At 49.6% G+C, this 19,417-nt stretch overlaps 2 protein-coding genes across 8 annotated transcripts; both read right to left on the reverse strand.

The window, feature by feature from the left end:
• Positions 1-2,367: 2,367 nt before the first annotated feature.
• LOC143360080 (putative inorganic phosphate cotransporter) lies at positions 2,368-8,592 on the reverse strand. The gene is made up of 8 exons (XM_076798641.1): positions 7,901-8,592; positions 6,685-6,929; positions 6,321-6,566; positions 6,173-6,257; positions 4,031-4,248; positions 3,819-3,968; positions 3,619-3,751; positions 2,368-3,181 (listed from the first exon to the last, which is right to left on the reverse strand). Exons 1-8 carry the CDS (start codon positions 7,923-7,925, stop codon positions 2,733-2,735), a joined length of 1,551 nt encoding a protein of 516 aa, XP_076654756.1. The 5' UTR covers positions 7,926-8,592; the 3' UTR covers positions 2,368-2,732.
• A 329-nt stretch (positions 8,593-8,921) lies between these two features.
• On the reverse strand, positions 8,922-18,031 carry F (espin protein forked). Of its 7 annotated transcripts, none has more exons than XM_076797392.1 (12): positions 16,931-16,947; positions 14,204-14,332; positions 13,550-13,796; positions 13,175-13,364; positions 12,924-13,114; positions 12,721-12,793; positions 12,229-12,404; positions 10,852-11,155; positions 9,872-10,326; positions 9,579-9,754; positions 9,307-9,497; positions 8,922-9,248 (listed from the first exon to the last, which is right to left on the reverse strand). In XM_076797392.1, the coding sequence occupies exons 2-12, from the start codon at positions 14,291-14,293 to the stop codon at positions 8,999-9,001; spliced, it is 2,343 nt and encodes a 780-aa protein (XP_076653507.1). In that variant the 5' UTR covers positions 14,294-14,332; positions 16,931-16,947; the 3' UTR covers positions 8,922-8,998. The 7 variants fall into 7 exon arrangements, with proteins under 7 accessions (XP_076653507.1, XP_076653514.1, XP_076653512.1 ...); XM_076797399.1 differs by having other exon boundaries at positions 12,924-13,099; positions 16,931-16,946; XM_076797397.1 differs by lacking the exons at positions 14,204-14,332; positions 16,931-16,947 and adding an exon at positions 17,756-18,031.
• Between the last annotated feature and the right edge of the window lie 1,386 nt (positions 18,032-19,417).

Below are 19,417 nucleotides of genomic sequence, written 5' to 3' on the forward strand. Positions count from 1 at the left end.
CGTCGATTCATCCTTGTTTTTTCCTTCTCAGAAACCTCCTCTTCTCGACGAGCTTCGTACGCAGGAGACCTTGCGAAAGAAGTTGGAACGGAACATTCTCCGATAGGATCGGCGGCTATACCGCTACACGTTTCCCCCCCTTTTTTTTTTGCATGAGAAAATGAAAACGCTGATAGAGCAGCCAAATTAGCAGCCTGCAACACAAAAATGAAACAAATCACCCATTATACCAGACGAAACGATCTTAAACACCACCCAAATGACATTTTTAGGGAACAGGTATTTGACAAAATTAGAAGGAATTGTATAGAAAAATATCATAATGAAGGAGCGGATTTTGAGTGGCATAAATTTCCAAGTCCAGTAGATCGTCAAATTGAAACTTCAATTTCGAGAATCAGAATTGGGCACTCGGAGGTAACCCATTCATTTTTGTTAAATAAGAAAGGAAATACGATCTGCGATATATGTAAAGTACCAATTGACATAAACCACCTAATAATAGACTGCAAAAAATATGAGAATGAAAGGAAAAATGCTAAGTTGCCTAGATCCTTATCCATTCTGTTCAGTTCTAAGGAGTATATCGCCGGTCTTGCCAAGTATATCAAGGATACAAATATGTATAATATATTGTAAGAAAATGTACCGTGTTGCTAATGACCTTTGATGTTGAAGCAACATTAAACAAATAATTAAAAAAAAAATGCTTTTCGCATACCCCCCGGCTCCCTGGGGAAACCCACTAAAAACTCACGTCCACCTAAGCTGTAGGGGAGGTGCCTGGATCACGCGAGTACTCAACAGGGGAAAAAGATCATGGTTCAAACACTTTTAGTAACTATGACAACTTTCCAGTTCATCGGTCTGACGAGATCACCACATGTGAGGTTCAATCGATCAGATCTCCGGGTAAACTTTATGTATCATCACTGTGTGAACCATTTCTTCACTGATTGGAACGAAAACGACTATCCTGCAATTATTTTGTCAGTGAAAAATCTCCAGTCCTAAAGTTTGGGCCAATGAAACTTTGGTAAAAATTTGTTATCGTAATACCATGTCCGATAGTCGCCATTATAATGTTGCACTTCTATGTATCTGGAAACAGTACACAGACAACCCACATACCACACCAACACACCCCCACGCTCATTGTGCATAAAATCTTCGCGGTCCAGTGATAATTAGAATAAAAAATGTCTGCATCGATTGCGAGACACAGGAGCCGAATAAAAATCGCTTTCTTCCTCTCCTAATTATTTTATTAAGTTGAAACCGATACACTGATGCCCTTAAATCTTTTCGATACGTTTTAAATTGTACTTACAAAACTGCATAAAATCCGCAATCTAGCATAATCGTAGCCTAGACACATACTTGTTTGCGGCGAGAGAGAAAGGGTTGAAATACAGCGGACGTATTTCACAAATAAAGGAAATTAGATGAACTTCAAAATTTGGCGCTTCTCGGATATAGTTATCGTGTACACCTTAGAAAACATTCCCTTACGATACAATATACATCAAGGATCGGCAACCTATGACCCGCGGGTCACCGAGTGACCCATTCGATAATTTCAAGTGACCCACTTTAGTTCCGAAAATAAGGTATAACATATACAAATAAATTACAAAACATAAACATGAAACATCAACTATGTTTGTAATTATTTTCTTAATAAAATATATCTCATTATTCACTAAAAGACTGTTTTAATACTAAAATATCTCTGACCCAAACGTCTCTTGAATACTCACATTTTGATTGACTTCGACCCGCGGTCAAAAAAGGTTGCCGACCCCTGATATAGACAAATAAAGAGTGCACATCGAGGCATACTGAGCCGCGTTAAATTAAATAATTCGTCAAAATCGACATTTCCGCTTCCTTTCAAGGACCCTGCGATGCACGGCGATCGCGATCAAATTCCAATGGCGTCTCGATGAAAACTGGCGTTCCTTTCGCGCGAGATCCAGTCGTCGTCTTTCACGGCTGACGGGAGAGAAGGAGACGGACGACGAAGAGTCGATGGAAAAGACAGGGAAGGGCAAGCAGCTTGAATCGGCGTTGACCTCTCGTCGAAGCTGGTTTCCTGGTAGGTCGGTGTAGCGCCGCAGCGCCACGCGTCACGGCGAACATCATCGCAACGCACGGCGTCTCAGCGCCGGCCATCGCGACGCGCGTCGCTTGGTCGCCGATCCATGATCCATCCGTATCCAGCGTCGCGTCGCTTTGCGTCTCACCTGCGTCTCACCTCGTCCCGGCGCTTTGCCCCTGCAACCTGCAACCTGCGTCACTTCTCTGTTCGACGGCACGCATATCGTAGGATGGCCGACGAGGAAAAGTTTCGGAAACAAACATAAATACAGGAACATAGGAGAAATGGTTCGCGTCTCGGACCAGATGCCGATGTTTAATTCAATATCAATCAATCGATTAGATCACGGTACGCGTACATATCTGCAGAATAAAACGAAGAAGAAGAGCCGAGTTTTTATTCGAACGTTCCGAGACGCGTTTCTATTCTCACTTGCTTTATTCGAGTAAAAATCGAGATACAATCGTAGAAAGATTTTCTACGGTACATTGAAACTTGTAACTGTGGTCGAGTAGCATAGTGTACGCTGATTCGGTACAGGTAGGAAAACGATAGAGTCGATAATGACAGTCTTAATTACGTCGTCTCGGCGACGATCGTCGTGTGTAATCCTAGATTCGAATGATTCTCGTTAAGAGATCGATTTGGTCTTGAGCGGCAGGGATTCCTCGTGACCGTCCAGGCTGGTTTCGGCGTTGTTGGCATTGTTTGCCGTGCTCCCTCTGGGATTGTTCCACTTCTGCAACTCTCCGCTGCCGAAGATCGCGAAGACGAGGGCTCCGAAGCAGTAGGTCGACGCCAGGATCCAAAAGATGATCCTCCATTGGGCGTGCGTCTGATTCTTGTAGGTTATCGTGCCGACCATGTAGCTGCTCAGGTAGCCGCCGAGGGAGCTCAGGGTGTTCGCGATGCCGAAGATCGTCCCGGAGAAGTTGGGCGCGATGTCCAAACCGTTGCCCAGATACCCGGCCGTCACGGCACCGTTGATCGTCAACGCGATCGTGAAGATCGCGACCGACGCCGCTCGATCGCATTCGCTGAACCCCAACACGAGCATCAACAGTCCGGGGCTGAACACGGCTGCAAAACGCAAGAATATCAGCTCGAAATTCAATCGTCGTTAACCTTAACCCTTTGCGGTCCGACGTGTTTTCTCTATTTCATTTCGGAACTTGCTAAAACATTGTGTCTCTCGATTGTATCGCGTGATTTGTCAGTCCATAGCACCGCTGAGAGATATTGCACCATCAAATTGTTAACACTAGATTTACGGGAACTGTTGTCATTTCTGTAAAGTAACGCGAAATAATCCCTCTTCTAGTGCTCCGTAAATCTAGCGTTAACGAATGTAACACAAATCAGGTAAAACAAGCAACCATTGCCGCAAAAATCGAGTCCTGCTCGATACAGAACCGGAAAGGGTTAAACCCATGAAGAATTGACACAGTATTTGCATGACTCTGTAACAATGATCCGTGTGTTTTATAAAACCGGGAGAAGCACGGATCTTTGCTCACCGAAGCTGGTGAAGATCTTGCGAATCGCCGTTACCGACAGCTTCTTCTTCTTGAGCAGGTGGTCGGCCAACGAGGACATGGCCACGGCGAACAGGTATTTACCCAGGTAGGGTAACGAAGAGAGCAGCCCGTTCTACGAACAAGAAGAATCCTCGAATAGATAATCGTACGCGAAATCGGTGAAGCGAGCCACGACCAACCTCCTTGATGTTGAAGTTCAAGATGTACTTCATGTAGGTCGGTAACTGGTTGACCACGGTGAAGTAGCCGAACACGCTGCATCCGTGGGTGATCACGATGGCCCAGACAGGAGCGGAGAGGAAGATGGACTTCCATGGAACGGACAGGCCCTGGAAATCGAATCGAACGATCGGTATCGGAAATCTACAGCGTTCCTCTCTCTCTCTCTTACCTTCGTCACGGCGCTGGAACCAATGGCGTTCTCGATGTACTGGCGCTCCTCGATGGAGATTCTCGGATGCTGAGCCGGACTATCGAATATCAGAAGAAACCATGCCGCGCTCCACACCAGGCCGATCGCGCCGGTCACGTAGAAAACCGATTCCCATCCCAGGGAAGCGATCAGGAACCCGCAAATCGGCATGGTGATCGCCGCGCCGAGCGACGACGCTGAAATAATTCGTTTCTCATCGTCAGGTTCCGAGTAGCTTTGCGAAAGTTAATTCAATTCTTAGAAGACGACGGTCGATCGTCGGTTTCTTCGTGATCGGCGTTGCACGACATTAGGGTCGTTCGAGTAATCTGGCGATTCAGACTTTTTGATATTTAGTCATGTTCAAATTCTAGAAAGCAAACGATGAAGTGTGTAATCAATAGATTGTGGATCTTTGTGCAGAATAAAAATGTTCTACCTGAATTACAACTAGAGTGAAATAAAAATTAATGTTCTTTCTTAACACATCTTGCGCGGGAAGCGACTAAAGTCGTTTTTCACGGATTATTGATGGATTATTGTTGTCGATGGGTTTTTGCGATCGATGTGGTTTTACCATAAAATCGGATAGACATGCGTTGCAAAAATACGAAAGGTGCGTTGCAAGAATGAATGCAACACGGTAAGGCTTCGGCGGCAAAGTGCCCGCGCGAGATGTGTTAATATGTTTAACACTAAACCTACCACGGTCAGAATGACCGGTTTTATATTTCACAATTATTGAAACTGGAAAAATTCATTTATGGAAAACGGTAGAATAAATGTCCTTGTCCAAGTATTTATTATATTGAAAATTACGGACAATCTCAATAAATTTAGAGTTGCCACTTTTATAAGACAATATTTACCAGATACTGTTAACGTTTGGTAGGTTTAGTGTTAATAGGTTGAAGATAATGTAGCAGCACTTTAAAATTTTCCTAATGTGTTTACTGTTTTAAAATACGCCTACCCATTTTAGTCACAAATGCGTAAAATCCGCAGTCTAGTAATCGATTTTGAAATATTCATCAGGGTCAGTGCTAATGTCGTCCCTGAAGGGTTAAACGGTTCTCCGCTGTTCGTGTGACGAACGAGTCGAGTGCGACGTCATTTCTGCAGCTCCTATAGTACTTATACTATTTCATGTATAAGTTAATTATTTGTAATGTTTTAGTCAATTACGCATAATTTCTTCATTATCGACGTTGTACGACATTAGGGTCGTCCGCGTAGTCTGTCGGCGATTTAGACTGTTTGATATTTAGTCACGTTAAAATTCTAGAAAGCAAACGATGAAGTGTGTAATCAATAGACTGCGGATCGTTATGCAGAATAAAAATGTTCTGCCTGAATTACAACAGGCTGGAGTGAAATTGAAATTAATTTTCCCTCTTAATATTATATGTTTAATAGGTTGAAGATAATGTAAATGCATAATCGCGAATGCATAAAATCCGCAGTCTAGTAATCACATTTTAAATATTCATCAGAGTCAGTGCCGATGTCGTCCCTGAAGGGTTAAACGGTTCTCCGCTGTTCGTGTGACGAACGAGTCGAGTGCGACGTCATTTCTGCAGCTTCTATAGTACTTATACTATTTTATGTATAGGTTAATTATTTGTAATGTATAAGTCAATTACGCATAATTTCTTCGTGATCGACATTGTACGACATTAGGGTCGTCCGCGTAATCTGTCGGCGATTTGGACTTTTTGATATTTAGTCATGTTCTAATTCTAGAAAGCAAACGATAAAGTGTGAAGGTGTGTAATCAATAGACTGCGGATCTTTATGCAGAATAAAAATGTTCTGCCTGAATTACAACAGGCTGGAGTGAAATAGAAATTAATTTTCTTTCTTAATATGTTTAATAGGTTGAAGATCATGTAACAGCACTTTAAAATTTTCCTAATGTGTCTACTGTTTTAAAATACGCCTACCCATTTTTGTCACAAATGCATAAAATCCCGCAGTCTAGTAATCACTTTTTAAATATTCATCAGAGTCAGTGCCGATGTCGTCCCTGAAGGGTGAAACGGTTCTCCGCTGTTCGTGTGACGAACGAGTCGAGTGCGACGTGATTTCCGCAGCTTCTATGGTAATTATACTACACCGTACCCATCATGTTGGAGACGAACTTGCTGCGTTCCGTCGGTGGGATCCATCGTGCGGTCATCGGCTGGATGGCAGGCCAGGTGGCACCCTAAGCGTTCGAATCGAGCAATTATTACCGGTCGAGTTCTCGCAGGGAAAACTGGATACGCACCAACAGAAATCCGAGGATCGTTCTGAGAGCTGCGATCGCTATGTAACCGTGTGTCGCGCACACCGGCGTCAAGAGCGTTATGGCGCTGGAGATGAACATACTGGTCCCGAAGATTCTCTTCGCGCCCAGAGTTTCCGCGAGTCTGCCGCCGGGCAGCTCCGTGCAGATGTAGCCCCAGAAGAAGCTTCCCAGAATCAGATTGACCTCGTACTCGTTCCAGGGATACCTGGTCTGCTCAATTTCCTCCTACGTGACAATACAAGCATCGGGCTCAGATGTTTTATTCGTCCATACGCGAACGTTAAACGTTCTCTACGACCGGGCGTTCGATAACGTTGTAGACGAAAGGGAGCGTCGAACGTACGTTACTCGGCGTGACCGTGAACGGAGAAGAGGCGGAAGCATTGTTCGACGTTATCGTGGTCCCATTATGCTCCGTCGATTTAATCTCGATGCCGGTTTCGTTCTCGAAGCTGCCGCGGGACGTGTGATTGCGGTCGGGAATCACCATCGACACGATGGCGATCGTCAGGTTCACGCGTAGCATGTAATTCAGCATGAAGCCGAGGATCACCATGATGTTCAGCACTTGTCTACACGTCAGGCAATCTGAAAGGAATCAAACCAGCATCACAGCGTCGCCTCGCGCACACCTGCGCCGCTGGGATCGCGTGCGCGCGAGCAATCGGTTTTACGTAAGCTCTCGATACGTATCGTCGACTGCGATTTCCTCGCGTCACTGTTCGATAGAAGATCGCGATAGCACAGCTGGAATTCCCTGTAACGCGATTTCGTATGCGTTTCATCGTGCTCGGTGGACAGATTAATCAAGCGTAATGAGAGGAGCGTGGTAGAACGCGTTTTCTTCTCTCGGATCTCCTCGTCCGATGAACAGCAACGTCTTTCACGATCGATTAATCGACGATCCGCGTACAGGCTGGTCGCATAGTAAATCGCGCATAGTAAGTCCGAGATTCGGAGGTGTCGCGAGAGACGGGGTAGCGGAGTTTGCGCGCCGTTCCGCGTACCCTCGATGCATATTTATGCGGCTCGTTCGTCCGTGCCGCGAACGTTTCAGCGAATCAACGAATCAACGGGTCCCTCGCGACCTCGATACCGAATCATTTCGTCTTGTTCGCTCGTTGATCGAGCCCCGAGTTGCGGTTCGCGTAATCATCCCATTTCGATGGTCCCGTCGAAATCGGACGGGGAACGTTCCGCGCGGGCTCGGTGCGCGCGGCGAATCAGATTTTCTGGCGCGCGCGACAAGCGACAACCGACAAGCGACAAGCGACAAACGATTAACGTCGAGTGACGCTCGCCCGACTATGAAAATTCGATGCACCGGCGACCTTCGCCGAGAACTTGAACGATACTGTTTCCGGGCTGCTATTTATACGCGGCGACGAGGACGTGCTCGGTAGACCGCGCCGCGACATGGACTATGAACCATCGCGAGCCGATTATTTGAAATTTGCAGTTCGCGCTGGCCGATTATGAGCAAGGTTAGCGGCGGGAAGCCTCGTGGACATAGAACGGGCCGGTTTCGAGCGACGATCGAAGTGCGAAGAATTCCTTACCTAGCAAACGTCGATCGGTCGCCATCCTCGAAGCGGACAAACCTGCGATCCGGGGCAAAGGTGTGCTCTGCTAGTGGCGGCGGTCGATCGTGTTCCGGCGTCGGGCGCACAATTTCAAATATCGATCTCGATCTCGGGCCGAGGGTTCGAGAGGAAGGTGGAGACGACGCGACGGGGCTGGATTTGCGAAGCTTTCGAAAGGTGGCGAGATCGCGCCAGATTCGCGAAACTAGACGAGAAAAGACGAGTCGGCTCGAGTCGAATCGAGATGCCTCGGTTGCAAAAGCGCCGCGCCGCGTCGCGTCGCGTCGCGCCGATCCTTTGCCAAATGTTTTCGAGCGACGACGTTGGCAGCTGCCGCCTGTGCCGCTCCGTCTACGCGGAGAACCCGTGCGCACTGACAATGAACGGGTGGTTGATTACGACACCGTCGCGTCGACGATCGTGACTACCAACGACTACCGCTCCTCTCGGTGTTCCTATTCCTGTTCTTGCTGGCGATCACGGATGTAGGGGCACCGCGTGTTCTCTTCTCCCACGGTCCGCCTCGTAACTAGCTCGCTGGTTACGATTCGAACACACCGATCCGCACTCTCTGTCGTCACCGTTCACGTGTCTTCCCTCGAGTGACGCGAAACGCGTCCCGTCGCCACCAAACGCCGAACGTTCCGAACGTGTCGAACGGCGCGGACGCTTTTCCCTGTGTCCTCGTGCGAACGGGACGAGCGACGAACGACCGCTTCGCCTCGCTTCGTCTCGCCTCGCCTCTTCACCGACGGTTTCGCCAATGGGGGAAAAGGTAGAAGCCCGCAACCCTCCTGCGCCTTTCGACCTGCGCCCCGAAAACCGAAGACTGACCCCGGCCGACAATAACTTTCTGGTCGGGGACCGTTATCCCATTGACGAGAGAACGAACGAGAAGGGGGAGTTTCCAGTTTTCACCTGGAAAATCCACCGGGCCCCGAGCGGGGCTCGTACAATGGCGGCGTTTGTTGCGCAAAGAGCCGAAGCGTCGCATCAATCTTAGGGTAAAAACTTTACTCGACTATATGTACATGTCGCACGCTCGCGAAAACCGAAATCAAAATGTGAAACGGATCAGTCCAGAATGTTCAGCTTGCTGTTGGTTTTCCTGAGCTGCGCTCGCCACGGCATGATGATCTGCGCCTCGTCCTTCTCTTCCGGTTCGGTGACGTAAGCCGCTCGACTGGGCGGGCTTCCCTCGCTCTTCTTCTCCTCGGGCTCGAGCTTCTCCTCGGGCCGGTTCGGCGAAGCGTCCCGTTTCTGGGATATCGGCGCGTCCATCTTGGCAGCTACCGACCCCTGTTGCGGGCTGCTGCACTGCGTCCTGAAACGATCCAGAAGTTAGTCGCCGCTCGCTTCGCGAACGCGGGAGTACCACGCACTTTTTATCATCGTTGTCCTTCTTGGCGAGCAATTGTCTCTTCCACGCCGGAATCGCCTTCTGCCGTCTCTCTTCATTTTCCCTGGCGATCTGCTCCTCCAGTTCCTTCTTCGCCCTCTCGGCCGCCTTCCGAGCCAGCATTTGCCGCTTCCATATCGGTATCACGTTCCCGGAGCTGTCCTTCTCTGGAATCTATTCGAGACACGGGCGAATCAACGGGGCGAACCAACACGATTCGAAGACGAAGAAGATTCGTCGTCCGATATTGCGTACCTGGTCCACGAAGTTCGACGCGCTGAACGCTTTGCTGATCTCCGACATCAGATTCTGCTCCTGCGTCTTCTCCACCTGCGCCATCTCCACTTTCAACTTTTTGATGCCGGGAATGTCCTTGGTCTTCTTCAGCTCCGCTATCAGGTCCGTCTTTTGCACGAAGAACGCCTCTGAAACTGCAAGAGGGTGGTCACACTTTGACTTTCGGGTAAGCCTTCTTCTCTTCAACCATTCTAATAGATTCGAAATAATGTACTGATTAAATTCGCATTCCAGCGTTGACCGGTACTCACCGTTGGTCATCGAGACGCTGCGAGGCGGCGGCGCGGAGAACGTTTTCGTCGCGTTCATCTTCGCGTTGGTCCTTCGCAGCTGGATGCTGGTCAGGTCTTGGATGCTGATGGTGGCGAGCGGTTGCGCGGTTTTCGCCATCGATTGATCGGTCTCCGTGGTGGCGCTGATGCCCATATTGCTACCGCTTCCGTTTCCGTTTCCGGCTCCTCCGGCCTCTTCACCGTTTCGTCGCAGCTTCTGCAATGGCGACAGTGGGGGCGGCGGCGGTCCGAAACACCGTTGTTTCTCCTGGTCCCCGGCCGGTTCCGCGCGTCTTCCTTCCGCCTCGGTCTCCTCCCCTTCCCTCTCTTCCTCCTCCTCCTCCTCCTCCTCTTCGTGCTCCTTCTGGTCCCGAAGAGCGACGATCTCCCGACGATCCGCGCCTCGGCCCTGTATGTCCAGGTTGTCCACCGACCTGCGAACCACATTGCACCTTAACGCATCGAACCCCCTGCCTATTCAAAGGTGCTTCAAGGTCGATGCAAACCTCGCAGGTCAGGCAGGCGGACAAAATATTAGAAACCTGGTGTTGCGTCTAGTAGACAAGCCGTCCGCTCCTAAACGGTAGATACGAAACCAGGGATGTAACATTTTGTCCGCCTGCCCGACCTGTGAGAAAAGGCAAGGACAAGTTCTGGAACAACGGGACCACTGAAACGTGGGACGTTTTGAAAAGGTTTTCCTGCCGCAAAACGCGGTGACGGTTGGATCGAATTTAACCCTCGTGCCAATAGCCACTAAAATTGTGGGTACCCACTTTCAATTTCTTTTTGTAACTTCTTTGATATTTGTTGTTTTGCGGAGAAATAGCAAAATTATCGGAGATTTTTCTGTTCTCGGACGTCCATGGATCAATTTACGTTTGCATACGCGTTGATACTACAAAGTGTTATTGACATAAGGGTTAAACTATCTCTCTCTGTGTGTGCCGTGGACGGACCTTGCTTTCGACAGGCTGTTCTTCGCGGACGTCTTGCAGATGCTTTTCAGGTACTCGGACGGCTTGAGCAGGGTGTTCGAGTCCGCGTTCGCGAACTTTGGCGGTATGAACGGCAGCACCATGTGCCTGTTGACCAGGTGAGACGTCTGGCTCGCCTTAATTTCCTCGGTGTCCGCCGCAGGACTGGCGGGCGGTACTTCCGGCTGTTGATGCTCGCCGCAGGATACGTCGGACTTGTTGGTCGCTGTTCCGAAACAGAAGGCGGTAGGGGAGAAGGAATCGTTGTGCGTCGGGCAAGTGAAATCTAGGTAAGTGTATTATATGCCCGATGAGCGCCATGGTCTAGTAAGCCATGCCCGTCTTCGCGATCCACCGACGCGACCGCGACGGTTTAATTTTAATTGCCTGGATAGCCCGGCGACGTCGCGTCGCGTCGCGTCATCTTTCCTGGGATTTGATTTGTAAACCCTCCCCACCTACGGTAAACCCGCCTGTAACTCGGAGTAAAAATTGCGACAGCCCCCCTATAACGCGGTGCTTTTACAATACTGTCTCTATGCAGGTAACTTAATTAGCTTGGGCAGTCTCCCTATAGCATGAATCTTTCTAACACTCTTACGCTTGAAATTAATGAGGAATTCCTCGGATTTCCGTGCTAGTGTATCACCATTTTGCAATTTCAGGTATCAGGGGATTTCCCTGTAAGTATACAAAGGAATTAATCTGGTTCGTACTAATTTCGAGTTTCTTGTAACGTGGTAGAATTTAACCCACTCGAATGGTGACTATAAGGCGCCACTAAAAATTGCTGTATCGTTATTCAAAATATTTATTAGATTATTAAATTTGTACGTGTTTGTTCCATTTGTTTTACTGTACGAGTAAATTGCACTATTCTCGTATGTATAGCATGAACAAATGTACACTCGCGGCGGAAAATATGTTGACACCTTTTCGAGCGGAATAACTTTTTAAAAATTAGTCCGAATGACTTGAATCTTTTGTAGATGTTAGACCAACTAGTTTGGTAGAGAATGCAAGAGAGAATTGCAATTTGGTTGGAATGATAAAAAAATGAAAAAATTCTGATTATGACCGTATACAGAAGGGAAATATTCTAGGTCGGTAGAAGTGTTTCGTTTTAGAGTTAAGATGGCTTCGAGTGCAAAGGGTTAATAGCGTTACAGGAGGGTTGAGTGTACAGGGGTTTCGAGTGCAACAGTCCCGAAGAGCATTTCGCTCGACTAACTGTCGCGCGGAGGCTGCATCGTCGACCGCTACGTCGGCTCTTCGCGACAGTTACTCGAAACAAAAGTTTTTCGCGACTACCGTTGAGAACGTTGAGAACCGAAATCGTTGCCGCGTCAAGTCGTTTACCTGCTACAGCGTGCTCGAGGATCTTCGCATCCCTGTTGGCCTCCCCAGAAGCAAAGTCCTTTTTCCCGTCACGGGCAGTCGCTTCCGTGTTCTGCTTCGAATTAACCAGAAGCACCACGACGTCCTCTCTGTCCGGGGGCGGGGGCGGTGGTGGCGGCGGAGGTGGTTTCGCGATACTGCGAAAGAACCGCAACCGGAGAACAAGAAGATGAAGAAGAAGAAGAAGAAGAAGAAGAAGAGGAGAGTACCGTAAGCTCAATTTTGACTAATACCCGCACGCGCCAGTCCGTTACGAAAGCAGATGATCGCGAGAGCTCGGTCGATCGGGAGCGCGTGCGCGTGCGCGTCGGCCTCCTCGACCGAAAAGAACGGATCGTTGAAACGCGGTCGAAAATAGACCGGATGGCTTGAAATCGGATCGAACCGACGGTTTAGACCGGTTTTTACAAATTTTTCGTCGTGGTCGTTTTCATCGTGGCACGTTCCACTTACCTAGCTCCGGTGCCAGCCGGTTTAACTTCCTTTTCGCTTTCTACTTGCGAGCCGGCCTGCTGATCTTTTTTCTCTGAAAACGGTCGACATTATCTCGTTAACATTTCGCGTTTATCGCCGACCGGATATCGTCGTCGTGTCCACGCCGATATCGAGGCGGGGCCGAAACTCATCGATCGCTCTCGATCCTGTCCGCGACTCACCTTGCGAAACTTCTGGATTGTTCTTGACGTTCTTGCCGACGCGTTCGTTGCTGCTGTTCCGCGAGAGCGACGGAGTCGAGGTGCTCGAGGAGAAGCAGGGCACCTCGCTGCTCAGGTTCGACGACTCGCTCGCGCTGCTCGACCTACTGTATCTCCGATCGGTTTTTCGGGAACGACTGAAATTGTTCAGGCTGGAACAATTGGCGTCGTCGCAAAACCCCACTCGGAGAATTTTTTCTTGTCGCGCATACCTGTCGTCGGACGCGTTCTCCGGTAGCCTTTTCCGCGCGACCGCCCCGACAGCTTCCGGTTCTTGTCGCGAGCCGATCTGCTCGTACGCGTGCTCGACGGTCTCTCGATCCCGAACCGCTTCGGACTTGGCCGCGTAACAATTTCCGCTGGACGGTCGGTCGCCGTTGTTGATGTGCACGTCCACTTTCACTGCAACCGAACCGCGGACGATGTGCCGTCTCGAATAATTTCGTCGTCTCGCGATCGAGAACGCGCAACGTCTCCTCTCTCGTCTCCGTCGCGCGTGTCGGAGCAAAAAGAGAGAGAGAGAGAGAGAGAGAGAGAGAGAGAGAGAGAACCGTAGAAATGAAATGTATGTAGGACGCGCCACTTACCAGTCAAAGTTTCGTCCTTTTTCTCGAAGTGTCGATGCTTGTCCGTGTCGGAGAACAATCGCGTGATCCTGGTGTAGACGAGATCGTGGGGGCTGTGGAGGTAGAAGGACTCGGAGGTGTCCTTTTGTTTGGCGGGCTCGCCGATGTACGCGCTCATGGGATTAATGTAGATGCCATCGCGCGGCCTGGAGCCCGGCGGGTGCAGGAAGAATGGCTCTTGAAACATGCCGCAGCCTCGCAGCGAACACTGAAACGAACAGCCACGGGAAACATTATCGGGGACTATGGCCGCTGCTACCGTTGCACGCCGCCATGCTACTACAGCCGTCTGCCATCGACACCGACACCGACACCGACACCGTCGTTTCGCATACCTCTCGCACGCTCTTCCGGAAGAGTGATCCGCGCGCTGCCGCGAGTCGAGCCTCGGCCAAAGTTTTTCTTTTTTCTTTTTTTTTTTTTCGGCGGAGGCGATTACGCGATTACGCGATTACGCGATTGCGTTGTTTCGCGATCCCGCCGCGCCGGCTCGAGAGCTCGGCGCAAGGCCGCGCGCGCGATCGGCTACCTCGTCCTGCGAAGGCAGGTGAGCTAGCTCTGAAATTCGAAAAAAGAAACGTGTCCCGCGGTTTTGATCTAGTGCGCGCTACTAGCCTTGTCTATAGAACTCGTGGTGCAACTGCAGGTCGTAGCGTCGGAGCTCATGTTCTCCGAATATTCCGAACCGGAACGGTCCCTGGCCATTCTGCCGATGACATTGGCGCGATGCGGCTCGCTCGTTTCCTACGGAACATCGCGTACGTTTGCAGCTCGATTAGCAACGGCTTCTCTCTCTCTTTCTCCGATCCTCGTGGAAAACGGCGACGAGTCGACGACGGTGACAGCGATCGCTCGGCAAAATGGTTTTCAAGGTGTTTTCGCGGGATCGAGCGACGAATCGATTCGACGCGCCCGGTCGCTTTCTATCCGGAACAGGGATGAGAGATCTCTCGGTGTCCTGGAAGCCTCGAGAATCACCGCGATGATCGTGATCGCGATCGCGATCGCCCGAGGCTCGATTATCGTTGCGAAACGAGTCCCGACCGGGACATGATCGCCGATGATCCTAGCAAAACGGAGACCAGAACGATTCTCGGCTGTTCAGACTCTTTAAATCGCTACCTTTTGGAATCATTTTCCCTGGTATCGATCAAGTGGCAAATTTGAACGTTTCGACTGGGAGATGATCGCTTATGATCCTAGCAAAACGGAGACCAGAACGATTCCCGGCTGTTCAGGCTCCTTAAATCGCGACCTTTTGGAATCATCTACCCTGGTATCGATCAAGTGGCAAATTTGAACGTTTCGACCGGGAGAAGATCGCTTATGATCCTAGCAAAACGGAGACCAGAACGATTCTGGACTGTTCAGGCTCTTTAAATCGCAACCTTTTGGAATCATTTTCTCTGGTATCGAGCAAGCGTCAAAGGTGAACATTTCGACCGGGAGATGATCGCTTATGACCCTAGCAAAACGGAGACCAGAACGATTCTGGACTGTTCAGGCTCTTTAAATCGCAACCTTTTGGAATCATTTTCCCTGGTATCGATCAAGTGGCAAATTTGAACGTTTCGACTGGGAGATGATTGCTTATGATCCTAGCAAAACGGAGACCAGAACGAATCTCGGCTGTTCAGGCTCTTTAAATCGCGACCTTTTGGAATCATCTTCCCTGGTATCGAACAAGTAGCTTTGAACGTTTCGACCGGGAGATGATCGCTTATGATCCCAGCAAAACGGAGACCAGAACGATTCTCGGCTGTTCAGGCTCTTTAAACTGCGACCTTTTGGAATCATCTTCCCTGGTATCGATCAAGTGGCAAATTTGAACGTTTCGACCGGGAGAAGATCGCTTATGATCCTAGCAAAACGGAGACCAGAACGATTCTCGGCTGTTCAGGCTCCCTAAATCGCGACCTTTTGGAATCATTTTCCCTGATATCGAACAAGCGTCAAAGGTGAACATTTCGACCGGGTGAAGATCTCTTATGATCCTAGCAAAACAGAAACCAGAACGATTCCCGGCTGTTCAGGCTCCCTAAATCACGACCTTTTGGAATCATTTTCCCTGGTATCGAGCAACTAGCAAAGGGACGCTGCTCACGCTCGAAAGCCTCTACCGCGAGAACCGTAGGATTCCGTGGCGTGAAAGCCGAGAGTCTCTGAACGTCTAGAACGATAGTCTCGTGCCCGATCCATATGGAAGTCGTAAGAGCGCAGCCTCGCACCTCTCGCGTCTCGCGCTCCGCGATCCGATGGAAATGGAACGGAAACGTGCCGCCGAACTCTTGTTTGCTAGTCGAGCAGAGTTCGGTCGACTCGCAATGTTGCGCAGCCTCGTAAATACCTGTTGCTCGCTCGCCTTTCGCCGAAATCTCCAGACTGCGACGCGATCTTTCGTCGGGGCGGAGGGGGGTCGACGTTCGCGTTTCCGACTTCGTCTCTCTTGTGATCGGTGTTTTTCGGTGGCGACGGCCAACGGAGGTGCTATCCCGAGGCGAGAGATGTACCGTTACCGTGTCGCGGAGGACGACGACGACGACGATGGCTGGACCGGTCGAGTATCGGAACGGATCGGAGCGGAGCGGATCGGATCGGATCGAGCGCGTTCTGGTTCACTTACGTGTACACCCATGCAAAACCGGGACGCCGCGAGCTTGTACCTCGCACCGCGTACGGACGATTCGACACCGCGCGGCACCTGATCATTCGGAAGAACCGACGGAACGACCCGTTGTTGTTCGCTCGTTCGCGGACCGTCCGACGGCGACCACGTCCAGTTTCGAAAAGCTCGCGATCCCGAATTCCAGTTTCGAGGTGGTTCCCATCGAGCGACAGAGCGGAAACACCGATCGAGAATTCCCCCCGCGCGGTCTTTCTAGCGCGCACTGCTATCTCGCGGCGTTCGCGGTCGCGTTCACATTCCCGAGATAACGGTTCGGTTACCTACTGCCTTTTATACGCGTACCCGGCGAGTGATCTCCGGCGTGTCAGGTCGCGGACGGCCGCAGCTCGGCCGAACTTTTCCGAAAAGTACTCGAACTCTCGGGCGGAAGACCGGTCGGACAACGAACTTGATCCGTGCGCGGTAAGCGGCGGACCGAGACTCTCACGGATTCGGGCTTGGTTGGTCTAAGCGAGAGCCGGCCTGGCCTGGCTGGCCAACTGGTCGTTGGTTGCGGGTTGCGGGCCGCGAGTAGCCGACGAGGTAGGGGTACGGTGCTTCGTCAGCTACCTAGTTACCACCGATCTTCGAATCGTGCCGTTTCCATACCGTTCCGTGCCACGTCTTGCCGCGCGCGCACCGTTCACCGTTCGCCGTTCACCGTACACCGTACGTACCAGTCCTCTCTCCTTTCTCTCTCTCCCTCTCTCTCTCTCTCTCTCTCCCTGCTCTCTTCCTCTTGTTCGGTTTTTACACGGGCACGCACACACCCGTCGAGCCTCCTCCGGATCCGACGGAGTTCTTCGCGGGTTTTCGCGTTTCTCCGCTAACGCGTTCGACCGAGGTCCACCGAACACGCGCTAGACTCTAGTCCGCGAGCATTCGTGTCGAGCCCGTAACCGGAATCGCGAGCAGACCGGATCGAAAACGCCCGAAAGCATCCTGCAAAGTCCTCGCTGGCGTGTATCGGATTCTCTTTTCCGGGCGAACGGATAATCGCCGGAGAAAATCGGCCGCGCACCAAACACTGCCGTGTACGTGCGCCGATCGCGAGACGCGCGCGACTCGAAACGAACGCGAGCGGACGTCCGTTGGCCGCTTCGCGAAGTAGGGTGCAGAAGGAGATGGTCTGCTCCGGCTCGCCGGCACGGAGAGAGATCGTTTTCTCGATGCAACCTGGCTTAACTGTAAACGGCCCCCACCGCGGATTTGCCTTCTTCTCCCGGTAACTCGGCTCGCTCCGCGTCCTATCCTGGCGCAGGTGATTCTCCTAACACCGGCAATTACGCGCAATTAACACGATTCGCGGGGCAACGCGGCTCGCTTCGGGACATCGTGCTCCTCTTCGATTACGGGGATCTCGTTGACGAGTTCGCGAGCTTAGATCGCCGCGACGTCGTGTCCTCTTTCTCCCCCACCCCTTCACTATTCTTTCTTTCTTTCGATCGAACGTCGTTTCGACGAGGGTCAGCTTCCGCGAATAAATACTCCGCAATACTTACTCGATCCCCTCGCCTCTCTCTCTCTCTCTCTCTCTCTCTCTCTCTCTCTCTCTCTCTTTCTCTCTCTCTGCGCTCCCGAGTTTTCGCGTTTCGCGAGCGCAGCTTCTCCTGCCCCCGAGTAGGCGCCTTCGTCGTTTGCAACGAAACTGGTTGCAAAACGTTTCCAATTCGTTGGTCGCGAGCCGGAGCGGTCTCGATCGGCGAACGGGTTCGCGTTCGCCAACGGGTAGGGGAGATCGGCAGGTTGATGCAGTTTCTCGTTTCTGCGATTTTTGTTTGAACCGATTACGTAAAAAAGAACACGCGAGAATAATCTTTGGAACTCCCTCTTCACATATTTGTCAGCGAAACTTTTAGATAAATATTAGGGGGTAGCATATCAGTAATGAATTATTTTGGAATCTAAAAGAAACTTCGTAGTAAAGTCAGGTTTTTGTTTCTTAATTTATTATTTAATCTCCATCATTATCAAGGACAGTTTGCCATCTTTCCTGCAAATTTTCAATCCCCCTCTTATAGAAATCCAGGGTTCGTGAAGCAAAATATAACTCAAGGTGTCTCCTTGCATCTTCTACAGAAGTAAATGTTTTATTTGTTAACACTAGATTTACGGAGCACTAAAAGCGGCTAGTTTGGATTATTTTATAAAAATACCGAGAATATATTCAGCCAGATTTTTAGCAGGCTTTTACTATAATATATGTTCCGAGGAATAAATGTGTTAAATAAATTTCCTATAAATGCATTTCTACAGTCACAATAATTGTAAATTAACACTAGGTTTACGGGACCCGTCAGAATGACGTGTTCTAATATTTTTAATTTACGATTATTGAGATTGCGAAGATCCATCTACGTGGAATTACTCAACAAACTTATTTCCTTGGGTACATATTATTTTAAAAAATGGCTGAAAACTTGAATAGACACGTTCTTCTTATTTTTATAAAGTAATGAAAAATACTCACTTTTAATGCTGCGTAAACCTAGTGTTAAAGAACATAAAACCCGTCATTTTGACGGGTCCCGTAAATCTAGTGTTAAATAATGCTCCAGAGATCTGAAAAGATGATAGTCACAGGGAGCAATATCCGGAAATAAAAATTGCACAAAATTAAATGTATGATACTGAGTAATCCTCCAATTTTCTTGCATGTTACAGATCCTAATCAAGTTTAGAACATTGAATACATCAACGTAAAAATTAATTTTAAAACCTGCACAAATAATTCCGTCAGCCACATATGGGTGATGTGGCGTTCAACGTGTTAAATAATGCTCCAGAGATCTGAAAAGATGATAGTCGGAGGGAGCAATATCCGGTGAGTACAGGGGGTGTGGTAAAACTTCCCCTTGCAATTCTTTGATTTTTTCCTGAGTGAGTTTCGCTGCATGGGGCCGGCCATTGTCAATTTGCAGTATTACACCTTTTCTATGGACTAAAGATGCCCTCTTTTTCAATAGTTCTGAATACAGAGCAGTAACAACTGAGCAGTAACTGTTTCTCCAGGTTTCAACAATTCAAAGTGAATTATGCCAGGACAGTCCCACCAAATGCACAGCAACACCTTTCCAAGTGATAAGCTAGGTTTAGGGGTTGACATTGCGGTTTGATTTGCAGAAACCCATTGCTTGGGACGCTTTATGTTATCATAAAGAATC

The sequence above is a fragment of the Halictus rubicundus genome, chromosome 12, assembly GCF_050948215.1.
Source record: "Halictus rubicundus isolate RS-2024b chromosome 12, iyHalRubi1_principal, whole genome shotgun sequence".
Classification (NCBI taxonomy): Eukaryota; Metazoa; Arthropoda; class Insecta; order Hymenoptera; family Halictidae; genus Halictus; species Halictus rubicundus.

Bases quoted from the DNA above. Each gene is read 5' to 3' on its own strand.
- F (XM_076797392.1), bottom strand. From the start codon at position 14,293: ATGGCCAGGGACCGTTCCGGTTCGGAATATTCGGAGAACATGAGCTCC. The intron at 9,755-9,871 runs GTGAGTACCGGT...ACCCTCTTGCAG, and splicing joins CAGCGTCTCGATGACCAACG to TTTCAGAGGCGTTCTTCGTG. The intron at 9,498-9,578 runs GTACGCAATATC...TGTCTCGAATAG, and splicing joins CGTCGAACTTCGTGGACCAG to ATTCCAGAGAAGGACAGCTC.
- LOC143360080 (XM_076798641.1), bottom strand. From the start codon at position 7,925: ATGGCGACCGATCGACGTTTGCTAG. The intron at 6,258-6,320 runs GTGCGTATCCAG...TCGAACGCTTAG, and splicing joins CGATCCTCGGATTTCTGTTG to GGTGCCACCTGGCCTGCCAT. The intron at 3,752-3,818 runs GTTGGTCGTGGC...TCTTGTTCGTAG, and splicing joins TGAACTTCAACATCAAGGAG to AACGGGCTGCTCTCTTCGTT.